Raw genomic sequence first — 22,811 nt, forward strand, 5'->3', positions numbered from 1 at the left:
TTACTCTAGAATTTGTTGCTGCCAACTCTAGGCCCTTGTTCTTTCTTGTTATCCATATGGCCAATTTTGCTGTCCCTATTAGATAATTCAATAAACATACTCTCCTTCTTAATAAAAATCTATACTTCAACCCTCCTATAAATATTTTATCTGAAAATTCTTCTGCAAACCCCTGAAACCAAATTGCAAGTAATTCAAACAAATCGTTTAATCTATTGCATTTTAAAAACAGATGCTCTAGATCTTCACCCTCACCACAAAATCTACACTGCCCCCCCACTGCTGGGTTCAGGTGTGCCACATGCCTGTCCGTAGCTATCGCCCCGTGTATGATCCTCCACTGCAGATCACCAGTTCGCTTTTCTACAGGGAGTTTGTACAGGGTCCTCCACCTGTCTCTAACAAGGAAGTCTGGTCCCAACAACTCTAGCCATCTGGAAGCTTTTTGTCTCTTCAGTGACCTCTGGTGATTCACCTTAACTGCTGTGTGGTAAAGTGCCTTCTTCGAAGCACAATCCAGATACTCCAGTTGAGGTGTCTGTAAATTCAAGATAGAATCGGCAACCTCCCCTTCATTCTCATCACACATTAGTAACGAAATCTTGATCCTTGGAAAAACTTTCATGTCATTCTGATTTGACATTTGTCCTGTTGCTATACTTTCTCCATAAGTTCTTTGTACTGCCAGAGAAATTTCCTCCATCATTTTTGAAACAAGTCTCTGTGATCGTAAACCAGTCACTTCCTTAATATTTTCGACAGATTTCCATCCATCTTTATCCATTAGATGACCCAGCTTCACGATACCATTCCTGAGCAGACATGCTCGCACACTCACGGAGGACAAAAGTCTTGTCTGGATCATGTTGTTAAAAAACAATGGTTCCTCAGGAGCCCAGTGAATAGAACTGCTCCTATCTCTGTCCACCTTTAAAACATTTCTCCACACGTGCAACATTGTCCGATAAAAAGGAGTAATTTCAGACAAATTCATATCCTCCAGTTTCATTAAAAACAGGTGTTTATCAAGACCAAGCCCACCTGCCCTCTGCAAGATGGCACATGCTGTAGGAGTCCATAACAAGTCTTTTTGATAAAGAAATCTTTTTGCTGCTTGTAATCTGAACGCGTGGATACGACTCTTAACGTCCACCAGGCCATGTCCTCCTTCGCAAACTGGCAAAAAGATCACTGATGCTCGGACCCAGTGCTCGCCACTCCAGAAAAAATTGACCAATTTCCTCTGAATTTCACATATAATGTCCTCAGGTGGATCCATGACTACACACCTGTGCCATAGTGTAGACGCTGCCAGGTTATTTGCGACCAGAACTCTTCCTCTATAAGACAACTGTGGTAATAGCCATTCCCACTTAGACAATCGGGCAGACACCTTATCCAGCATACCCTCCCAATTCTTAATTTGATATTGTCTATTGCCTATAAAAACTCCCAACACTTTTAAACCTTCCCTTCCCCATCTCAAGCCACCTGGAAGTTGTGGATATCCTACCTCGTCCCACTGACCCATAATATATCCCTCACTTTTCTCCCAATTTACTTTGGCAGTGGACGCTTTTTCATAAAGCTTAATATTCTCATTTAAACTTCTAATATCCTCTTGCCTTGTGATAAACACCGTAATATCATCTGCATAAGCAGACAAAACTAATTTAACACTTTCACTTCCATTTTGAAATAACACACCTTGTAAATTTGTTTTTAGTCTATGTAAGAGAGGTTCAATCATTAGGCTATACAGCTGCCCAGACAATGGACAGCCTTGTCTGATCCCTCTACCAAGAGGTACTGGAGCACTAAGACCCCCACCAGCCTTTACCATGATAAACACATCGGAGTACAACAATTTTACATATGATAAAAAAGTTTCACCAAAACCAAAATGTTTTAAAACATTAAACAGATACCCATGATCCACCCTGTCAAATGCCTTTTCTTGGTCTAATGATACAATTCCAAGATCACTATTATTAAGGTGGCTAAAGTCAACTAAATCTCGTAACACAAATATATTGTCTATAATAGATCTCTCTGGAACACAATATGTTTGATCTTTATCAATCAGAAACTCTAAACAATGCTTAATTCTATTAGCCAGACATTTTGACAGTATCTTATAATCCAGACATAGTAGGGACACTGGCCTCCAATTTTTCAATAAACATAAATCCCCTTTTTTTGGTAGCAGTGAGAGGACTGCACGTCGACAACTTAACGGGAGTGATTTTTCTTTAAAACAATTTAAAAATACTTCATACAAATCCACTCCAACTAGATTCCAAAATTGCTTATAAAATTCAACTGGCAATCCGTCTATTCCTGGAGACCGACCTGAAGACAGTTGCTGCATTGCCTCTGTGAGTTCCTTAAAAGTAATTTCATTATCCAGCAATTTCTTATGTCCATCTGGTAACTTTGGTAAATCAAACAGTAATTCCTCAGTACTTTTAGAATCACATGATTCTTTACTATATAATGACGCATAAAAATTCACTGCCATTTTTCTGATTTCCACCGGATCAGAGGTTATAGTTCCATTTGCGCGACGAAGATGATACATCTGTTTCTGTTGAACATTTTTCTTTTCCAGGTTAAAAAAAAATAAGAACTAGGAGCATCCATATCTTTAATCGAGCAAAACCTTGCTCTAATCAGTGCTCCCTTAGTCCGTTCCTGTAAAAAAGATCCAAGTTCCATTCTCTTCTTTTCCAAAAAGTCTTTCTGCACAGTTCCAGGATTATCCATCATTTCTTTTTCTAACTGCACAATGTCTCTTTCCAGTCTTTGTACTGCTACTTTAATTTGAGATGAAGAATGCAAGGTATAATTCTGACAAAAAACTCTTATTTGGGCTTTTCCCACTTCCCACCACTGGCTAATATTCTCAAAAAAACTCTTTTTCATTTTCCACTCATTCCAAAACATTGTAAATCTTTCACAAAACAAAACATCTTGTAACAGTTTAACATTAAAATGCCAATAATATGTACGTCTTGACAATTCTTTCATGTTAAGATCTAAACCAACCATATGATGATCTGAAAAGGCATTTGGTGAATGAAAAACATTCATTATTCTGTTGTTCCATATTTTTCCAAGATAAAACCGGTCCAATCTAGCCCCACACACAATATTGTCAGTCACTTTAACCCATGTGTACTGTCTTTCCATTCCATTCCTTACTCTCCATATATCTACCAAACCTCTTTTTTCCATTATTTTGGATAGTACTAAACTAGATTGATTATGAGGTTCTTCACCATTTCTATCAACAGTGAAATCTGTTGTACAGTTCCAGTCTCCCCCTACAATAATACACACACCATCATCAATTTTCTTAAGAGATTCATTCAGTTTCATAAAAAAACTCACCCTTTCTGACCCATTATTCGGGGCATATACATTTACAAAAGCAAACAAAAAACCCTCAAACTCTATTTTTGTTATTAATAGAGAGAGAGAGAGAGAGAGAGAGAGAGGATTTGAAGACATTATTGTGGCAGATGAATAGATCATAAAAAAATTGGTTTTACCTTTCCTTTACATAAAATCAAAAAACAAACAACTATCATAAGGAACAAACAGAGGTGGAAAGTCCAGGGGTCAGAAAGTAAAAGTCCTGCCATATGTTTATTCCAACCATGAACTCACACAGCAAAAACTCCAGTGTTAAATGAACTCTCCTGGGAGTTTATTTGGCTCCAGACTCAAGAGTGTTAAAGTTAATGAGATAATTTAGTGATTGATTGAGTGATGATTGATCATTATTGAAGACACCTGATGTTAACAAGCAGAATCACCAAAGGAGAAAATCTATTTTTTTAAGTTGCCATTATGGTGATCAGTGTTGGCTTTAGTTGGGCTCTTGACCCTTAAACTAATAACTTTAGATTGTGTTTGGCTGTTGTATCTGAGTTATAGCTATCAGATGTACAAAGAGAAAAGTTGATCAGGTGGTGTTGGTTATGTTTTGACAAAATCATAATTTGGCCTGAATCACAAAACTCATTTAGAGAATTAGGTTTGCCTTGTTGATTACAGCAGCCTGTGATTCTACAGTATACTATTTTCAGCATTTTCAATATAAACAAAATGATTTCTTAAAAGTTGTTCTGATCAAAAGTATTTTATTTGGACACACAGACATCAAGAATCAGCCTGTGAATCTCACCAATGGTGACACTAATAAAGCATGTTGCAGTGCATTCTGGGTGCCAGCAATCAAAACTCATTCATGGCTCCCATCATGCACACAGTTTAAAAACAAAACAACAACAACAAAAACAGTTTTTGTATGTGAACAACTTTTACGAAATTATTTGGATTACATTGAAATAATCCAAAAGTTAAAAATGTAATGCTTTTCAAGGACAGAGCTGCTATAATTAATAAAGTAAACCTACCTCAGAAATTGGACTCTATATGAGTTCAGTGATTCAGGTTAAATGATTGTGAAATAATGATTATTTTAAAACACAATTAACACCATCATATCGCCTTTTCTCTTTGTTCATCTGGCTGTTATAACTCAGATACAGCAGCCAAAAAAAATCTCAAGATAAAGATTTAAGGGTCAAGAGCCCAACTAAAACACACACTGACCACCATAATGGTAACATACCAATTACGATTTTCTAGTGATTCTGCTTGTTAACATCAGGTGTCTTCAATAATGGTCAATCATCACCCAATTGATCACTTAATTATCTCATTAACTTTAACACTGCTTCAGTGTTACTTATACGGAGCCCCTAAAGGGACGTGGTGGTGGAATTTTTTTTAGGATGGGAGATTTTTTATTTTTTTTAAATCTTTTGCGTTCCCACGCAAAACTTTTGCGTTCCCTCGCAAAGTTATTTGCGTTCCCACGCAAAACCTGTTTTGAGCTCGGACAGACACTTCCTGTTGTAATGTCCCGCTGGCAGTGTTTCAGAGCTCCGTACGTTAATGGAGCGTTTCATAGTGTTTGAACTTGGACTCAAATATAAAGAAATGCGGTCAGTGCTTATAAGAAGTTCAGTGAAGTTGGCAATATTCACATAGGCTATTCGAACTTCCCTATTCTTGAGCTAAACGTTGTTAAAACACAAACAACACCTATTTACAATCACAGTAACCTAGACAACAAGCTACAACCCAATTCTCATCAAGACAAGCTTTATAGGCTAATATTAATTTCTCTAACCAGACGAATGAGAGAGAAGTCCAAATAAGGGGCCGTCTGTAAAGTGCAAATCTCAAAACCCTTCTGCACATTTTATAGCCTATTATTAAACATATTCAAGAGCTTCACTGTGCTTCACTGTGACACACTTTAGGACTGTCAGTACAGTGTGTCACAGTGAAGCTATTGAATATGTTTAATAATATAAAATGTGCAGAATTGTCACCAAATTCAGTTCACACATCACTGCTCTCCTGCTGGTTATACTACATTACTTAGTTTGATAAAAAATGCATAATTTTTATGATTATTTATTATGAAATAAAAGCAATAACTTCACCCTTTTTAGAAATAAATATTAAATAACTTCACACTGTGTGAAGTGTAGGCTTACATACAGTGTAATGCCATCAAATTCAGTAAGCAAATATAATGCAAAAGCTGCGTAGCCTACAGTACCAATATAATTTGTGTAAAGAATAGGCCTACTTATTTTTATGTGCAATTACTTCCATAACTAACTGTTGCAACATTAGAGCAGTGATGTGTCATGTGTGAACTAAATTTGGTGTGTTACAGTGAAGTTATTGAATTTTTTCATAATATAAAATGTGCAAAAGTAGTGTAGTATGACCAGTGGGTCACCATTGATGTGTAAACTGAATTGGGTGGCACTACAGTTTGTAACATTGAAGTTAATGACTATTTGACTGTGAGTTGATGCTGTAGTCGTTTTTGGGTTATATTGCATTTTGCAGACGGTCCCTCTCAGCCGCCTGCTCATAGAGATCAATTTAGCCTATATTATAAAGCTTGTTTTGATGAGAATTAGGTTGTAGCTCGTTGTCTAGGTTACTGTGATTGTAAATAGGTGTTGTTTGTGTTTTAACAACGTTTAGCTCAAGAATAGGGAAGTTCGAATAGCCTATGTGAATATTGCCAACTTCACTGAACTTCTTATAAGCACTGACCGCATTTCTTTATATTTGAGTCCAAGTTCAAACACTATGAAACGCTCCATTAACGTACGGAGCTCTGAAACACTGCCAGCGGGACATTAAACAGGAAGGGTCTGTCCGAGCTCAAAACAGGTTTTGCGTGGGAACGCAAATATCTTTGCGAGGGAACGCAAAAGTTTTGCGTGGGAACGCAAATAACTTTGCGAGGGAACGCAAAAGTTTTGCGTGGGAACGCAAAGTTTCTCAGGGGAACGCAAAAGTTTTGCGAGGGAACGCAAAAGATTTAAAAAAAAAAAAATCTCCCAACCTAAAATTTTTTCCACCACCACGTCCCTTTAGGGGCTCCGTATACTTATAACACCCTGAGTGTGGACTCATATAAACACTGAGAGTGTTAATTTAACACTGGGGATTTTGCTGTGCAGGACGGGTCTACGCTAAAACTGCAGTGTCCATCAACAGTCACGGGAAGAGCCTGTGCAAAGTGATGTCACATTGCCCCGAATCTGAGACCGGCTTGTTCTGAGACTGTGCTTATGATTTATGGGGATTTAAAGAAAAGCACTGGGTGGATTTTTATCATTATAGGGCGGTTGTGTACACTACCAACACACATTTATTTTTAAACGCCATGTAAAAGTGAATTTTGCATAATAGGTGGCCTTTAATATCTTACCTGGAGAGTAATATTCATATATTGTGACTGGAACAGGTTGAAGCAGACCCACATTAAACATCTTGTTAATTCTGAAGGCAATTCTTTCTGTCTCTTTATGAGAAACCTGATAAGCAAAAAAAAAAAAAAAATGAAAAAAAAAAAAATGTATATGATATTAAATGTGAAACTGACCACATTAAAATTTGCACAGGCGACAAATAATAATAAGTAAGAACCAAATATAAAAAAATTGCAGTCAAAATGCTTAATTATTATGTTTCTTATGAATTGTGGTTGGTGTTTCTTTCTTGCAGTCATTTAACAATGTTGTAACAGTATTCTGTTTTGGATAGCAGAAAATAAAATGCATGTAAATTGTATAGTCAGCGGCTCACTCTACAAATTCAATTAGCACATTTTCTTTTGCATAAATTTCTGCAAAATTCTAATATGCAGTCTGTAATGTACAATCAGGTGAATATCCAGTTACACAGCAAAAACTCCATTGTTAAATTAACTCTCCTGGGAGTTTATTTGACTCCACACTCAAGAGTGTTAAATGAACACTGAAGCAGTGTTAAAGTAATGTATAATGTATAATAATAATATATTGTTGATTACAGCATCACTGTGATACTACAGCATTAGATTAAGAATTTTCAAAATAATTCTAAAGATTTCATAAAAGTTGTTCTGATAAAACAAAATCTTTCTTGTAAACACACACAGACATCAAGAATCAGTGTATGAATCTCAACAATGGTGACAAACAGAATATTCAGTTAGGGAAAGGAAATTACTAAGACAATTCAGATCATAATTTATTCATACCGCAGTGGATGATGGGAGCCATGAATGAGTTTTGATTTGTGGGACCCAGAATGCATTGCAACATGCTTTATTATTGTCACCATTGTTGAGATTCATTCAGGATGATTATTGATTGAACGGTGCGTTTTGGCTCACTCTCAAAAAGTGACAATTTTAACATTTATTTTTATTTTATTTATTTATTTATTTAATTTTTTTTTATTTTTTATTTTTTATTTATTTATAAAACATGCTATATAAAAATATCTGTGGGGTATTTTGAGCTAAAACTTCACTTACACACTCTGGGGACATCAAATACTTATTTTACATCTTGTGAAAAGGGCATTATACCACCCCATTAATAAATATTTTGGATTATATTGAAAATGCTGAAAATCATCTGCTTCAGAATCATAGGACTGTTGTAATCAACAAAGTAAGCCTAACTCTCTAAATGACTTTTGTGATTCAGGTCAAATGATGATTATGTCACAACATAACCAACACCACCTGATTTCATTTCTCTTTATTCATCTGGTAATTACAACTCATTTGCAAAAGCCAAACTTAATCTAATGTTAATAGTTTAAGGGTCAAGACAAGAGCCCAACTAAAGCAAACACTGATCACCATAATGGTGACTTAAAAATAGATTTTCTCCTTCAATGATTCTGCTTGTTAACATCAGGTGTCTTCAATAATGGTCAATCATCACTCAATGAATCACTTAATTAACTCATTAACTTTAACACTATTGAGTGTGGAGTCATATAAACTCCCAGGAGAGTTAATTTAACACTGGAGTTTTTGCTGTGTACATGGAATGATATTGCCTTACAGTTAATGAGCATTTTGAAACATCTGTCAACCAATCAGAATAAAATAAAAAAAATCAATAAATGAGTGCACTAGGTTCCAGAAGTATTTCTTTCATTCATTTCTCTCATACATTTTTTTTAAAAAGTATTTGTTAAAGCGTTATAAGCCATGAACCAAGCCAACAAGCTACAAGGTGAATCAAACATTCATTAATAACAACTTTGATTTGAAAATTGGACAAACATATATTTTAATATATTTTACATTTATTGCAAAATATGCAAATATATTTAAAAATTTAAAGAGATAGTTTACTCAAAAATGAAAAATAGCCTATGATTTACTCACTCTGAAGTCATCCTAGGTGTATATGACATTCTTCTTTCAGACAAATACAATCAGAGTTCTATTAAAATATGTCCTGGCTCTTCCAAGCATTATAATGGCAGTGAATGGGAATATTTTTTTGGAAGTCCATCAAAGCGCATCCATCATAAAAGTGCTCCACACAGCTCTGGGGGTTAATAAAGGCCTTCTAAAGTGAAGCATTTGTGTAAGAAAAATATCCATATTTAAAACTTTATCGACTGAAATAACTAGCTTCCGGCAGACGGCCGTACGCAAGTCGACTTACGCCAAAAGAGTAACACTTGACGATGTATGACGTAGATTAGGGCTGTGCACTTACTTGAATTTCGATTATTTTGCCATGTTGTTTTGCAAGAACACTCTTATTTTGTTTTGTGTTCTGGATGACACGCGCACGTCCACCCCTCCCGAAGCCGTAAACTCTCTCAGCTTGAATGTTTAAACTGATAAGACTCAAAGAAGTGAAAATGATCAACTTTAGTTACGATGCAATACTGGCCCGATTGTGCAAGTGACAATTCCGTCATGTCCCGACTCCTAAATGCGAAATAATATATTGCATTATATTTTGCAATATATTCCCGTATATTTTTGTTTCGTAAGAGTCGTTAACCCTACTGTGGTAACACTAGACACTGTGGTGACTAGTACAGATTACTGGTCTGGATTGGTACAGATTACACTAATCTGATGGGCTCAGATAATCCACGGTACTGTAGTAGTGGGGGAAACCCCGATGGTCCTGATGACCAAATTTGTGCTCACCTTTTTCAATTGAGGTGAAAATGTATCTCTCTAGAGATGTCTAGAGTTATAAATGAAAATCCACAGAAGAATACTGACCATCATGGGGAAATCTCAGAGTCAAAATAAGATACAACGGTGTTTTGCCAGATGAGAAGTTTATTCTATGTATCATCTTTTTACTATTTTAATTAATTTTATAACTGTATAATTTATATCTTTTAATTCCTTTTATAACTGTTTTAATTTCCCCTGCTTTTAGTCTATTTTCAATGCAAAGCTCTATGAATTGCTGTAGTGTGCTTATTATAATTCCTTTCTATGTAAAGTTTATGAATAACTGTTTGAATTTCCCTTGCTTTTATTTTGTGATTATTTTTATTCCTCTCTATGTGAAGCACTTTGAATTGCCATAGTGTATGAAATGTGCTATATAAATAAACTTGCCTTGCCTTAAAGGTTTATTAAAAGTTATTGTTAAAATTTAGTTTTTACTTCTGGAAGCCGACGTTGCACTCTATACTGTGATCTGGTACATGGTTTTATGATAAAAAGAAAACAAATTTGTTTTTGACATCATCAGGCAACACAGTCTGCTGAAATACCTTATCTAAGTAGAGGATGAGGGATCCTCGCTCTGACAGCACTTTATTCTTTTCATATTTCTGAATGTATCTCTCCTTCCCCGTGGACAACTGAGGGCAAGAAAATGAGAAAAACAGCTCAATGCATCACATGATGAGCAACATGTTTTATGGCCTATCTGCAGATGTGTGGTTTCCTCTTCTAAATACCAAAGTGAGGCATCACTGCATCAGTTTATCAATATAATACCTCTTTAAGATCATTTTCTTCAACATCAAATCCCGTCGGTATGCCAATGTCCAGAATAGTCATAGTGGCATCGGTTTTATCACTTTTGTAGCTGTAAAGATGGAGATAAAGAGCAGATTTTATTAACAGGTTTAGTAGGCCTACTCAGGCTGCGTTTAAGGCTGCTTTCACACAAGAGCTTTTGGTTTGAACCCGTCAGATCTCCAATATTGTTGTTTATATATATGGCTTGGCTGAATTCCAATGTAGAATGCGGTCTGTTATTTCTTGATAACAGACAGCTGCGAAGTATAACAGACCGTTGCCATGAAAAACAGAGCGTTGCTATGGACGCGGAACGGACTATTTTCTTTAGCGAAAGCAATACAATCGTTTTTAAATCAATAAACTCCTTTTTAAATCAATATTTTGTGTCAAATTATTTATTTATTTTGTAGGTAGCCATGTAATAAGCGGGATAATGTATAGCGAGGCGGTTGTTATAGCGAATAACAACCCCTTCAGGCTGATTCAAGACTGTCCCGTTCAGCCTGTCGGGGTTGTTATTCGCTATTCGCCTTTAGTTGGACTCTTTGGCCTTGACTATTTGATTTTAGTTTTTCACTGGCTGCTATATAAGTTTGTTATAGCAAGAGGATATGTGATCAAGTATGTTGGCTACTTGTTGACAATAAAGATATTATCAATAATGTAGTGGCCTGAAAATTTGTAGTATTTAATATTAAAAACTAAGTCTGTATACATTGTTTTAAACTTCTTCATTGAGATAAACCCAAACCTCAAGAATCAGCGCGTGAATCTCAATAATGGTGACATGCTGCAATGCATTCTGGGTGCATTATACAAACCTTATCAGTGGCTCCCAGAATGCATTGCGGCATGAAGCATGTCACCATTATTGAGATTCACACGCTGATTCTTGAGGTTTGAATATGTCTCAGTGAAACACAAATTCAATTTTTTTTTTTTTTATTAATTTTTGACATTAATAACACACATGATTATCTAGAAGCTGATCAATGCATTACATAATGATTATGTCGTTGTTGTCACTTGTCATCATCAAGTAGCTGACATCATTTGATCATATCTTCTCTTACTGTTTTTGTCATAACAAACAGTTACAGCAGCCAGAGAAAAACATTAGAACTGCCAACTATAGCAAACAAACTAAACTCAATTTCAATAAATCATCAACATCTAAACCTCTGTTAATCTCAATAAAGTCTTTTCCACACATATGACAGAAATAAAGTCTGGTTAGTAATAAGTGAAGCTGGTAATGCTGTTTGTGGAGTTGTTTAATGAAGTTGGAGCCTGACATCAGATGTTTAGACGTCATCCCAATTCTCATTTTAAACCAAAATTTGACATCTGAGCGATGTTGGAGTCCATGTCCAATAACATTTCTGGCTGGGGTGACTCACATTGTGGCCATAATATGAGCACACAGTGAGTAGCTCACTGTGAACTCACATTGTGATCATATGGAGAGATCACTGTGACATCAACGTGTTGACTGGGACAGCAACTGTGGGAAAATGTGGGGTGGGATCGAACTTAAGAAAACAAACCAAGTGTGAAAACAGCCTAAATGAGCACATGTTGATTAATTACAAATAAAATGGTTTCTTGACATAAAAATAAATGAGGGTATTTGTTCACATACAAGAAATCCATAATGAAGTTGAAACTTTCAATGGCTCCTTTTTTTGCTAAAGGGAAAAAAAAGTATTTGATGGTTTTAGTTCAGGTCAGGTCTTCCCCTTCTAAAGGGAACATAAATATTAAATTGAAAAACATAAATGAAAAACAAATAAAGCTTTTCACACTTTTTTTCACACTAGTTAACCCTGGGTCATTCAAAACCCTGAGTAAACAGAATCCTCGGTTATCTTGTTTCATGTTTCACACTGCTCATAATTTTCCTGGGGTTAACAATTAATCCTGGGTATTCATTCGCTGGCGTTTCACACTGTAGCCTAAATTTATAAACACTGGGTTACATTCTTATTTGCATATTTGCTGTGTCATTGATTTAACAAATGCATAATGTGACTTCATTTTGTATATTGCCAACTATACTACATTTTTTTTTCTGAATGGACTTTTCAGGCTACACTGTTAGACCTTACCAGTTTTTTTTACAGTAAAATACTGGCAACACTGTTGCCAGTAATTTACTGTTAATTGTACAGTTCTTTACTGTAATCTACAGTGTTACTGTAAAAATGCACTAAAACTCGAGTTAACTAATTTCACTTGCAGAAACCGACTGCCTTAAATTGACCAACTGTCATTTAAATGTATTAACTAAAATGTATAATGCATTAATAACGTGAGCAAAGTATTACTGTGAACTTATTTCATTTGAAACCACAACAAAACTTTTGTAAATAAAGAAATTTCCACTGGCTCAGCAACTACACAGTCACCGCCTGTTAAATAAAGCAACATGCAGCATATCATCAATGTTTGAAGATCTTCTCCTGGACTGAAGCACAGGCTCTACTCTTCAGCACAATGGTGACCCAAAAAATAAATTTTACAGTAAACTACCGGCAACTAGCCTGGGGTGCGCTTCCCGAAAGCATCGTTAGCCAACTATGGTCTGGCAAAGCTCCATAGACAAATCATTTCCAAAGGGGCGTTACCAACGGACGTCGCTCAATCAGAGCGATCATCATCGTGTAAAGCCATATGCTGCGTCCCAATTCGCCTAAGTTACACTACACCATAAAAGTATGTACTCTCTTTGTGAAGAAAAGGTATTTACTTTTGAATGTGTAGCAAAAAAGTAGGCAAGCTTTGGGACATACTACTTCGTCATCTTTATCGGATGGATCTGTCGCGTGCATCCTGTCACTTAAACTGCCCTGTCAATCATTGTGTCACAGTTAAAATCCTCTATTAAATCTAATTTAATTTCATCCGCCAGTGGGTCTTTCATGGAGACTGTCCTCATGTGTTAACAATTTGAATATAATAATGCATTTAAAAGTTGAACGGACGTTGCTCAAATGCCTCTGGGCGCAAAACCAATCAGAGCGATCGTCATTGTGTAAAGCCCGCCTCAACGTTTCTGATTGGTGCCTCGATTTCTCGGCCATGGAAATGGGTTTGAATGAGCTCTTTGCCAGACTACTTCTTGAGCAAATCTGAATTTGCCAGAAGTTGTCTGGGTTTTCCCAGGCTAACCGGCAACAGTGTTGCCAGTATACACCTGTTTTATAACTACAGTTTATTACTCTAAAATACATTTTGTGGGGGTGACTTTTTTATCTTACACTGTTAACCCTTTCAACCCCACAGGAAAATCCACACTACAAAAGAGTAAAAAGTAACATTGAGATGGTGTTGCAGTGAGATAATTAAGAGAATATGTAAGTGATTGTTGAGCATTAGTGATGAACACCTGCTGTTAGAACAGAAAATAGAGAAACACAAGAACTACAACTGACTTCCAGCCATTACACATTATTACACTTATTATTAACCAGCAGAGGTGGAAAGTCCAGGGGTCAGAAAGTAAAAGTCCTGCCATATATTTATTCCACCCATGAACTCACACAGCAAAAACTCCAGTTTTAAATGAACTCTCCTGGGAGTTTATTTGGCTCCAGACTCAAGAGTGTTAAAGTTAATGAGATAATTAAGTGATTGATTGAGTGATGATTGACCATTATTGAAGACACCTGATGTTAACAAGCAGAATCACTGAAGGAGAAAAATCACAATTTTAGTTACCATTATGGATATCGGTGTTTGATTTAGTTGGGCAGTTGACCTTTAAATGTTTAACTTTAGATTTTGTTTGGCTGCTGTATCTGTGTTATAACAGCCAGATGAACAAAAAGAAAAGGTGAACAGGTGTTGGTTATATTTTAACATAATCATCATTTAACCTGAATCACTGAACTCATTTAGAGTCTAATCTCTGACTTAAATGTATATTGGTCATAACAGCATCACAGTGATTCTACAGAATAATATGCAGATTTGTCATTATAATCCAAATGATTTCTTAAAAGTTGTTCTGATATAAAAAAATTAAAAAAATCTTTCTTTAAGGCGCACACAGACATCAAGAATCAGTGTATGAATCTCAACAATGGTGACAAAAAGAATATTCAGTTAGGGAAAGGAAATTAGTAAGACAATTCAGATCATAATTTATTCATACCGCAATGCATGATGGGAGCCATGAATGAGTTTTGATTGGTGGTACCCAGAATGCACTGCAACATGCTTTATTATTGTCACCATTGTTGAGAATCACAGGCTGATTCTTGGTGTCAGTGTGTCCAAAAAAAAAAAAAAAAAAATTTTTTCAAAGTGTTTTGATCAGGACAACTTTAAAGAAATCTTTTGGATTATTTTGAAAATGCTGATTATATTGATAAGAGTATACTGTAGAATCATAGACTGCTGTAATCAGCAAGGTAAACCTAACTCTCTGAATGAGCTTTGTGATTCAAGTCAAAAGATGATTATGTTGAAACACAACCAAAATGACCTGATCAGCTTTTCTCTTCGTTCATCTGAGAGTTATAACACTGATAGAACAGCCAAACAAAATCTAACGATATTAGTTTAAGGTTCAAGAGCCCAACTAAAGCCAACACTGATCACCATAATGGCAGCTTAAAAAAAGAGATTTTCTCCTTCAGTGATTCTGCTTGTTAACATCAGGTGTCTTCAATAATGCTCAATCATCACTCAATCAATCACTAAATTATCTCATTAACTTTAACACTCTTGAGTCTGGAGCCAAATAAACTCCCAGGAGAGTTCATTTAAAACTGGAGTTTTTGCTGTGTGAGTTCATGGGTGGAATAAATATATGGCAGGACTTTTACTTTCTGACCCCTGGACTTTCCACCTCTGTTAACCAGTATGACTTTATTTCTGTCATACATCTACAGAAGTTGTTATTAAGATGTTTAATTGAAAATGTTTGGTTTGAAGTTACCATTATAGAGATCAGTGCCTGCTTTAGTTGGGTTGCTGATGCTAAAACATTAGCTTTTCCTTTGCTGCTTTTGTACATGAACTTTTGTACATGTATGAAATAAATAATGTTAAACTGGTTTGTAAACTGGTTTCACACTCAGTGTTGCTGGAAGTCAGTTGTAGTTTTTGTGTTTCTCTTTTTTCTGTTCTTGTTTCTCTGTCCTTCAGTGATTCTGCTTATCAGGTGTTCATCAGTGTCTCAATTCACTCACTTCTTTTCATTCAAGGGGACTATATTAGTGAACTAATGTAGGGAACAGTGAATGAGGGTATAGGGTGTGATTGTGAAAACAGCCTCTGAGTGTCGATTTTGAGCGCTGTTAATTCACAGTATATTCCTGTAGGCTATTTTTGTTTTATACGGTATATTACTGTTTTAATGGAAAATGGTATGATATTGTCAGAATTTGGCCTTTTTTTACAGCAAGTGTATTTTGTATAAAGACAAAAAGTTTGTCACTGCAATGTGGGGTTAGCACTGCAAAAGCATGAGGTTTCATAACTTGTGTAAAAAGCAGTGCTAACCACACATCTGAAGTAATTGTAGTTACAAGTGTCAAACAATCCTCTATAGCAGGGGTGTCAAACTCATTTTCACTGAGGGCCACTTCAGCATTATGGCTGCCCTCAAAGGGCCGGTTGTAACTGTAAGACTTTTAAAATGTTAATATATTGTCTGTTTATTTGATTATTACTTATTTAAGTTACAAATAGTGTATATGCATTTGCAGGGGTGTTTCTAGGTTTTAAAAACATCAGGGGATGAGCCCGAAACATCAGGGGCTGGGTCAAATAATTTGATACAGAGAATAATGTATTATATATGCAGGGGCAAACTGCCTCAAAAATTCAGCCCTGGCACTGTAGCCACACCAGCACACATTACCACACAGTCATGCATATTCAAATGTGAGGTAGTTAGGGGGGTTCGGGGACATGCTCCCCCGAGAAAATTTGGATTTCTCTGACCTACATATGTGCATTTTAAGGTGTTTAAAGGCCAAAAAATTTGGATAACAATAGCTTTAAAAGCATGTCAGTGGGAAGTAGCATAAATTATTTGTCAAGATAAGATTCTTAAACATGAGAATGAGGATAAATGTTGCAATGAATGATCCACACTTCAAAATGGAAATGCAGAATGTTTCTGCTTATTGTTGACAATACACAATCACATATTCCAAACAGAAATGGCCTTAAATGAGAAATCTTTCAAGGATTATTTTGCATAGATGTTACATTTCAATCAAAAACCAGTGCAATCTTTTTGTGTCCAGAGGCAAATGAGCAATTTATATTACCATTAAAGATTGGTTTCAGCAACTTGTTTCTTTCCTGAGTTAATGTTTTTGGCACTAATCAGTTTAAAGTTAAATTGTTCACTCATAAAGACAGTCACTTGTCGCCACCTACTGGCTTAATGATGCAAGTGGCGCAAACACAGACAAGCGGAGTGATACAAATGGTGAATAATACTGGTACATATTATATTAAATATTAGGCTATGTAATATATTTAATATATTTAAATAAATATATTATTATATTAAAATAATATAAAATATCAATATATTATTATTCAATCAGTTCTATGCAGCAGAATCAGATTTAACAGATTTATTTTTTGACCAATTGTCAAAATAAAGTATAGTCCTACAAAGCTATTTTTTTATCAGAGCATGAGCAGAGCAGGGAGAAAGAGAGGATCGTGTGATTCGTGTAATTTTATCAGTGTTTCCCAGCACGGCTATACCCACCATGTTACTTACAGCACAGTAAGAAACAATGCCAGAGAAATTTCATGTCGGCACGTTTTTTTTTTTTTGCGGACTTTGCCTTTCCGGTGAGCGTGAGCAGAGCTCGCAACACAAACACACACACACGGAGGTTGCTTGCAGAACGCGCTGTGAACACGGAGCGGAGAGCACAGCGCGCACACACAGCAGAACGCGCTTATAAGTTATGCATCTTCGGAAGCGGACTCGCACGCAAAGTCATTTAACACGCTGAGCCAGAGTCAAACCATCGCCGAACACGGAGGGGCGCCGGCTTTTTAGTATCTTTCTGCCAAAAAACGAAAATGTTATTTTCGGCCGAAAATTTTCGGCAGCCTAAATTTCGTTGCATCCCTAATTTTAAAAAAATCCATATGCTCTCGCGGGCCATATAAAATAATGTGGCGGGCCGGATTAGGCCCGCGGGCCTTGAGTTTGACACATGTGCTCTATAGAGGTATACCTGGGGTTAAACACAGGGTTTAGAGTGAAGATAACCCGGGGTTAAGCACAGTGTGAAAAGTGCTACGGAAAGGCTCTGAACTCAGTCAGTCTTACTTTCAGGAGCTTTTTCCATTTTAACAGTCAGATCAAAGCGTGTACAGTCAGACTTCTTCTCAACAGGTCTGGCGTAGTACAGCGTCAGAACCTGAAAAGAGCAGCACGTCTCAGATTAGATGTTCAAACGCTTTAATCTTGCTGTTGACCGTATAAACGCTCATGAACACTCACTGAGAGAGTGGCTGTTCCAGTTCCTCTAGCCGTCACACTGAAGTCCTTGTTGATCTCCACCTGTTGAGTGAACGCAGATATTATCAGAATAATCAAATCCATGATAGTAGAGATACCTGAAGGTTTCATTGATCAAACACAACACTTAGACAATTAATTTGACATAGACAATTAAAAATGATGTATGACAAACACAAAATCTCCCATAATACAACAAATAATCTATAGAAAAATTAAGTAGGAACCATTTGAACAATCTTGATGAGTTTCTCCTCACCTTGTCTGACCGTTTAAGATGCACATTGTCTCTTTTAATGGTCCATTTGACAGGTTTGCTTCTTCCTGCCACTGACAGCTCCACTTCCAGATTGAAGTTTTGTCGGTCCTTCACCTGCGTGCGATACGCTGCCACGGCCTGGAACACCATGATGGTCGTCTGGAAAGTGCAGAACAGCATTCAAAGACATCTCTGGACTGTGACTAAAATGTAATGATGTGAGAAACAAATGGCGCTTTTCCATTACCAGTATCAGCTCGACTCGACTCTGCTCGGCTCGCTTTTCGCTCCGTTTTCCATTGCAGATAGTACCTCCACAATAGTACCTGGTCGTCATAGCGACGCCACAGGAAACTGCCGTGACTTAATCTTTTACGCGAGACACGCGAGACACACCCACTACCCACACACACAGGACAATGGAGGAAATCGAGTGTATGCTGTTTTTGGATGTTTTTGTTTTTGTTTTTGCTGTTTTTTATTCAGGATACTCCGTCTGGCGCGTGCAATGATGACGCAGTGAATAGTGACAATTCTCTCTGACCAATCAGCAGTCTGCCGTGTATTCATGTCACATTTTAGTATCGCCTCAGCTCGCCTCAGCTCGCCTCAGCCCGCTTAGAACCTCGCCGGAGGTGGTACGAAAAAAAGTACCTGGAAGCAGGTACAGGTACAACTTTTTCACAGTGGAAAACCAAACAGAGCCGAGTCGAGTCGAGTCGAGGCGAGCTGAGGTACTGTGTAGTGGAAAAGCGCCAAAAGATTTTTGAAACTTTGAATCAATTGCTTCGTAAAATGATTTGCTCTTTCAAAGCACTCAAAACACGACACTGGTCAGAATGGTGTTAATGCAATGACATCCCCAAACATGCATAAAAACATGCAAATTTTTATTGAAAGTGTTTTTTAAGAAATCATCTAATACCATTACATATTACCTGTCAGTATAATGTTATTTCATTAATTTGTAGGCCTTGTTTTGTTTGTTCCCTTTCGAGTTCGGTTCACTCAACTCACTCAACTCAACTTATTATTAATCAGTATGACTTTATTTCTGTCATACATCTACGGAAGTTTTTATTGAGATGTTTAATTTAAAATGTTTGGTTTGAAGTCACCATTATAGAGATCAGTGTTTGCTTTAGTTGGGATGCTGACCCTTGACTTTTTAACATCAGTTTTTTCTCTATCTGTTAGACCTTACCAGGTTTTTTTACAGTAAAATACTGGCAACACTGTTGCCAGTAATTTACTGTTAATTGTACAGTTCTTTACTGTAATCTACAGTATGTTACTGTAAAAATGCACTAAAACTTGAGTTAACTAATTTTACTTGCAGACTGCCTTAAATTGACCAACTGTCATTTAATTTATTAACTAAAATTTATAATGCATTAATAATGTGAGCAAAGTATTACTGTGAACTTATTTCATTTGAAACCACAGCAAAACTTTGAGCTTTCCACTGGACCAGCAACTATATAGTCACTGTCTGTTAAATAAAGCAACATGCAACATATCATCAATGTTTGTAGATCTTCTCCTGGACTGAAGCACAGGCTCTACTCTACTTCAGCAAAATGGTGACCCAAAAAACAAGATTTTACAGTAAACTACTGGCAACAGTGTTCAGTGGTTCAGTGATGACTGGCATCATCGACTTTGTGGCTATTTTTTTGTAGCTGGATATATATCATTTGTTGCGTGACTTGCGTCTAATATGAATGAGGATACGGTTATTGATAAATCGAATTGTTATTGTTGTTCTTATTATCATTTAGGGGGGCTTAGGAACATTTTGGGGTAGCTTCAGCCCCCCCTAAAATAGGCCTAACGACTTCCCTGAAGCTGAGCCATATCGCATTAATTATCGCTGGCGATACGTCCGCGATATTAATGCGATATGGCTCAGCTTGTCAGTTAACTACGGCCCTTTGTAGTAAATGCCGCTCCATCTGAAAGCAGGTGATGGTGATTTACTACTAATCAAGGAACCGGCTTTACTGAGGAGATGCGCATAACAATATCGTGCAGCCCTACTTCAAAAGCAACTCACACAGCACTCACTCACTAGCAGGTGGCAGTAATGGCAAATTGTATGAAAATACCAGTCCATTTCACCTGTCAAATCTCTCCAGAACCACTAAAGACAATCACTTCAACAGCAACTTAGTGTTTTCACTCACCAACAGGTGACAACAAAGGCTAATTGTATGAAAATAAGAGCCAGTTTCAACAGTCAGACAGTTTCAGAGTACAATAGCAAACACATAACTTAGTGATTTCAGCCAATCATTTTTAAAAGTATAAAATTAGAGATTAAGCTTTAACCTTTAACAAAAAATACCAGATCAGACCAATGAGAACAAAACTATTTTAATGTGAGCATGAACTGCTTATTGATATTACTATATTTGTAGCTGTGCACAAGACAAGCTGTTCTTCCTGAGCATCCATAAAAAACATATGCATCCAAAACAATGCACACAAATTCCAGGATACAATAAAACGAAATTTAAAAAGGTCTGCTTCACAAATATGAACGAAAACCAGCTTACAGTTTTTCACCACAAATAACACACAACGGATTTGGCGCCACGGAATCGCCTGTTGTCGTATATATAGGGCTGGGCGATTTAAATCGCGATATTGTTATGCGCATCTCGTCAGTAAAGCCAGTTCCTTGATTAGTAGTAAATCACCATCACCTGCTTTCAGATGGAGCGGCATTTACTACAAAGAGCCGTAGTTAACTGACAAGCTGAGCCAAATCACATCAATATCGCGGACGTATCGCCAGCGATAATTAATGCGATATGGCTCAGCTTGTCAGTTAACTACGGCTCTTTGTATACAGCAAAAACTCCAGTGTTAAATTAACACTCCTGGGAGTGTATATGAACACTCAAGAGTGTTTAAGTTAATGAGCTAATTAAGTGATTAATTTAGTGATGATTGAACATTATTGAAGACACCTGATGTTAACAAGCAGAATCACTGAAGGAGAAAATCACAAATTGTAAGCCACCGTTATGGCGATTATTGTTTGCTTTAGTTGGGCTCTTGACCCATAAATTATTAACTTTAGATTTTGTTTGGCTGTTGTGACTGAGTTATAACTGCCAGATGAACAAAGAAAAAATGTGATCTGATGGTGTTGGTTATATTATGACATTCATCATTTGAACTTGATCACTGAACTCATTAAGATCCTTATTTCTGACTTCGATTTGGTTACAGCATAACCGTGAATCTGCATAAATATCCAGAATTTCTGATATAACATAAAGGATTTTTTAAAAGTTGTTTAAAAAAAAAAATCTTTCTTTTAGGCACACACAGACGTCAAGATTCAGTCTATGCATCTCAACAATGGTGACGAGCAGAATATTCAATTAGGAAAAGTAAATTACATAGACAATTCAGATCATAATTTATTCATACCGCAATGCATGATGGGAGACATTAATGAGTTGTGATTGGTGGCAGCCACTGCAACATGCTTTATTATTGTCACCATTGTTGAGATTCACAGGCTGATTATTGATGTCTGTGTTTCTAAATTAATTAATTTGAAAGTCTTTTGATCAGAACAATGTTTATTAAATATTTTGAATTATAAGTAAAGTACTGATAATCGTAGGTTGAAGAATCACAAAACTGCTGCTAACAAATTAAACCAAACTATCTCAATAAGTTTCCTTTTTCAGATCACAGCATGATTATGTCAAAACATAACCAACACTATAAGATCACACTTTACTTTGTTCATTTAACTGTTATAAATCAATAACAGCAGACGAACAACAGTAAAAATTGAAATAAACATATAAGGTCCAAGAGCCCAACTAAAGCAAACACCCATTGCCATAATGGTAACTTACAATTTGTGATTTTCTCCTTCAGTGATTCTGCTTGTTAACATCAGGTGTCTTCAATAATGCTCAAAAATCACTTAATTAATCACTTAATTATCTCATTAACTTTAACACTCTTGAGTGTTATTTTAACACTCATATTTTAACACTTTACACTCTTGAGTGTGGACTCATATACACTCCCAGCCCCAGGAGTGTTAATTTAACACCGCTCCATCTGAAAGCAGGTGATGGCGATTTACTACTAATCAAGGGAACCGGCTTTACTGATGAGACGCGCATAACAATATCGTGCGCATAACAATATCGTGCGATATATCGCCCAGCCCTATATCCATACCTAATGTATGAGGTATTATGAGGTATCCATACCTCTCCCTCTCTCTCCCTCTCTCTCTCCCCCTCTCTCTCTCTCTCTCTCTCTCTCTCTCTCTCTCTCTCTCTCTCTCTCTCTCTCTCTCTCTCTCTCTCTCTCTCTCTCTCTCTCTCTCTCTCTCTCTCTCTCTCTCTCTCTCTCTCTCTCTCTCTCTCTCTCTCTCTCTCTCTCTCTCTCTCTCTCTCTCTCTCTCTCTCTCTCTCTCAGCAACAATGACAATGACATCCGGCCAGATGGTCTGAATTAGCGAATCCTGATTGTTTCTCTCATGCTAAAACACATATGAGCATATACATGTTCGTATTCAGAAAGCGTTGAATAATGTGGCCTGGTAGCATGTCTCCAAGGGTGCAAGCAGATCGCTGGTTAATGTTTACCAC

At 36.7% G+C, this 22,811-nt stretch overlaps 1 protein-coding gene across 1 annotated transcript in view; it reads right to left on the reverse strand.

The window, feature by feature from the left end:
* Positions 1–22,811, reverse strand: part of LOC311077815 (complement C3-like) — a 117,070-nt gene that overhangs the window by 7,969 nt on the left and 86,290 nt on the right. The window contains exons 30-36 of the mRNA XM_084106444.1: positions 18,178–18,336; positions 17,901–17,960; positions 17,727–17,817; positions 12,051–12,096; positions 10,382–10,472; positions 10,153–10,242; positions 6,821–6,926 (exon numbers count right to left, since the gene is read on the reverse strand). Of these exons, the coding sequence (XP_083962570.1) occupies positions 6,821–6,926; positions 10,153–10,242; positions 10,382–10,472; positions 12,051–12,096; positions 17,727–17,817; positions 17,901–17,960; positions 18,178–18,336 (643 nt within the window). The remainder of the gene's footprint in view (positions 1–6,820; positions 6,927–10,152; positions 10,243–10,381; positions 10,473–12,050; positions 12,097–17,726; positions 17,818–17,900; positions 17,961–18,177; positions 18,337–22,811) is intronic.

This window comes from Abramis brama (genome assembly GCF_963993115.1).
Source record: "Abramis brama genome assembly, chromosome: 2".
In the NCBI taxonomy this organism is placed as follows: domain Eukaryota; kingdom Metazoa; phylum Chordata; class Actinopteri; order Cypriniformes; family Leuciscidae; genus Abramis; species Abramis brama.